This window comes from Panonychus citri, unplaced genomic scaffold (genome assembly GCF_014898815.1).
Source record: "Panonychus citri isolate SS breed McGregor unplaced genomic scaffold, ASM1489881v1 Contig00116, whole genome shotgun sequence".
Lineage (NCBI taxonomy): Eukaryota > Metazoa > Arthropoda > Arachnida > Trombidiformes > Tetranychidae > Panonychus > Panonychus citri.
This window is the reverse complement of record NW_026515521.1, coordinates 278,673-281,623: the sequence shown is the minus strand read 5'-3', so window position 1 is coordinate 281,623 and position 2,951 is coordinate 278,673. Positions and strand designations below refer to the sequence as shown.

General features: G+C 31.7%; 1 protein-coding gene across 1 annotated transcript; it reads left to right on the top strand.

Moving 5' to 3' along the window:
* Positions 1 to 566: 566 nt before the first annotated feature.
* On the top strand, positions 567 to 1,202 carry LOC128390172 (cytochrome P450 4c3-like). Its single transcript, XM_053349851.1, has one exon. The coding sequence runs from the start codon at positions 674 to 676 to the stop codon at positions 1,085 to 1,087; it is 414 nt and encodes a 137-aa protein (XP_053205826.1). The 5' UTR covers positions 567 to 673; the 3' UTR covers positions 1,088 to 1,202.
* The last annotated feature ends 1,749 nt before the right edge of the window (positions 1,203 to 2,951 follow it).

The window sequence follows — 2,951 nt, the reverse complement described above, 5'->3', positions numbered from 1 at the left end:
ATAATATATTATAACAATTGGCGATTTCAACATATCTTTATAGGATCAGAGTAAACAGTATTCATGAATTAATAATTTAGATTCATTTGGATATACACGGTTGGAAATATTTTTAAACAGTTTATTTCTTTGATATCTAGAAAATTACTTATACAATTTTCTATTTTAATTTTCTATTTAATTACTTTCATATAGTTAGTAATTCTGACTGACCCTTTGTCTTGAATTAACCTCGCAGTGTAGACTCCAGAGGTTAGGTCTCCAGAGAATTAGTAAGTTACCATGTTTCACATCATAATTACATTAGTAAAATTGATAATTAGAAATGATGATTATATCTCAATTATCTCTAGATGAATTTTCACCAAAAGACCATTTTAACTGTAATTGAATATGTAAAATGTATGTGATTATTCATTTCATTCATAAAGTGATTTTAATGCAAATACCCTTTACTGTACTTTTCAATTTAATAGATGATTAACTTTGTTCCTATTCACACGTACACGTCTGAACATTAATGAATGAATCAATTGTTGAAATAAAAAAAGCGAAATGTTTATGTGAACTTCTTTTAAGAAAACTGAAACTGGATTAACGACAGAAATCGGATCAGCCGTTTGGAAGAAATGAAAGTCATAATAGCTGCTGGCTCAGATGGACCAGAACTCTAATGACTTGGCTCATTTATATTCTTAGATGTTATCCTGAGTACCAGGAAATGATTTACGAAGAGGTTGAAAGTATTGACATTGAAAACTGGACCATTGGGACTGTCAACAGTTTTTCATTTCTCGATCAGTGTTTTAAAGAGGCACTTCGACTTTATCCTGCCGTCCCATTTAAAGTTCGAGCTACTGAACATGAACAAATTGTCGATGATAAGATTCTACCCAAAGGTACGAAAATTATAATCAGCATCTTAACCATCTTAAAAGACCCAAAGATTTTCCCTGAACCCTTTGAATTTAAACCTCAAAGATTTTCACCTGATGCTCAACCGAAAATTCCCGCTGGTGCTTATATTCCATTCGGCTTAAGACCAAGAGATTGTATCGGTCAAAGATTGGCTCCGTTTTATATATAAAGTTCATTATTGGAACGATAATAAAATCATATAGATTTGAGTCACATCGAAACTGGAAAGACATCGATTATAAATGGATTTTTACATATAAGCCAACAAATTCATTGAACATGACATTTATGAAAAGGTGTATGAAATCAATGAGTGTTATTAACACAATGTCGTTTTATCAAACGATATAAAGACAAAAAATTTTTTGCAATGCTTTCTCATTACTCTAAAATCTTAGATTATTTAGCTTGGGACTTACAGTTTTCTGACGAAAGAATCAGAAAAGGTCAAAATTATTATTATTTAGAGTTTAATCAAACAAATTTTCTATGCAGCGTTAGCGATGATTAACAAGTAATTGAAACAGAGTACATTTGGGCATTTAGCTGAAATAAGTTGCGATGTAATGATAAGTGAGATTAAATTTGCTTAATCAATATATTGAAAGTCATATGCTGATAAATTTATGCTTAAATTATTATTTATATAATATTTCGATAAAGTGAATTTATGTGGCTGTTGGAGGAAAAATTTTGTTAATCAGATTCGATCCACTTTGTGACTTTAAATAGTATAATGATTTGTCGAGTATTTCTGTTATCAAGCTTATTACCGAGATAGCTGAAAATCCAAACCAAATGGAAGTGATCTCAATAACTTCCCAAATATATTCGTTCAAAGTACTTCCATATTTGAAACTATAATAAACTTCATCTGGACGTCTCAGCATAAAACTAAGCTTAGATTGCGTCGTATTTGTGGCCAGTATTGTGATTAATGACTCATATCTAGCATGGCGACATTTTATTTTGGGTTGAAAGGGTCAGCACATCCTCCTAAGAGCCCTGGTTTTTTCGTAACAGGATCGACATAATTCACGTATCGATGGTCATCAAAGCTCGTATCATTCAGCTGTATAATCGTGTTAACATCAAGTGTCTTGTTACGAAACTTTCGAAGTACTTTGATCTTACAATCGAAATAATCATCAGTAGTGTAATCGTAGCAACCAGGACCTTCGGGGTATTTATAAACACTTTCAGTGAGTTTATTTACACTTATCATCATGTGTTTATTATTAGCGGTGGTTAATGGAATCATATTTCGTTGTGAGTGATATATACCATCAAACTTTCCATTTTCAGTCAACAACAGGGAATATGAAGGTATGTCAAATTCAATTACAAGCATAGAGTTGACATGATTCTCCAAGTTAGCACATTGTATCTTTATGTAGATCTCAAAACCATCGATGTAATGAACTGTTTGACATTTAGGATCAGCACGATTTGGAAAGGCAAATGGACTTTCTATGTAAGTGTTCAAAGAGAAAATTTCAGGTTTGAGCATTTTTCGTATCTCACTTATAGTTAAATTACCAATAAAATTGATGTATTCTGGATTCTCGAGCGCGTTCTCAGGAATCGGTTTTGGGCTATTTAGAGAGACGTTACCAATAAGAACACAAATGTTAATATCAGGAAAGTCAAATTTTTCAGCATATCCGTCAATTTGTACGTGAACAATTTTACCAAAGTGTTTAATTGTTTGCTGCACTATCTGAAAAACACAACAAATGCAACAGGATAAAACCACTAAAACCATAAACTTGTGTTTAATTAACATGTCGATCAACTGTAATCAAATCAATTTGTTATCGATATAAACTTTTCAGAAAACTCTCAGTATTAGCTTATATCAGTTTCTAGCGTTCAACTTAAGAGATGTATGAAAAAGTACCAATAGTTACCTATTCTTACCGAGAACCAATTATTCAAATCAGAAGTGATTCCCGATTCATGAAATTAACTCCAGCAACAGTCGATCAAACAAGTTTCTATTTAATTACTTTTAATTAGTCTGACTAGCCTTT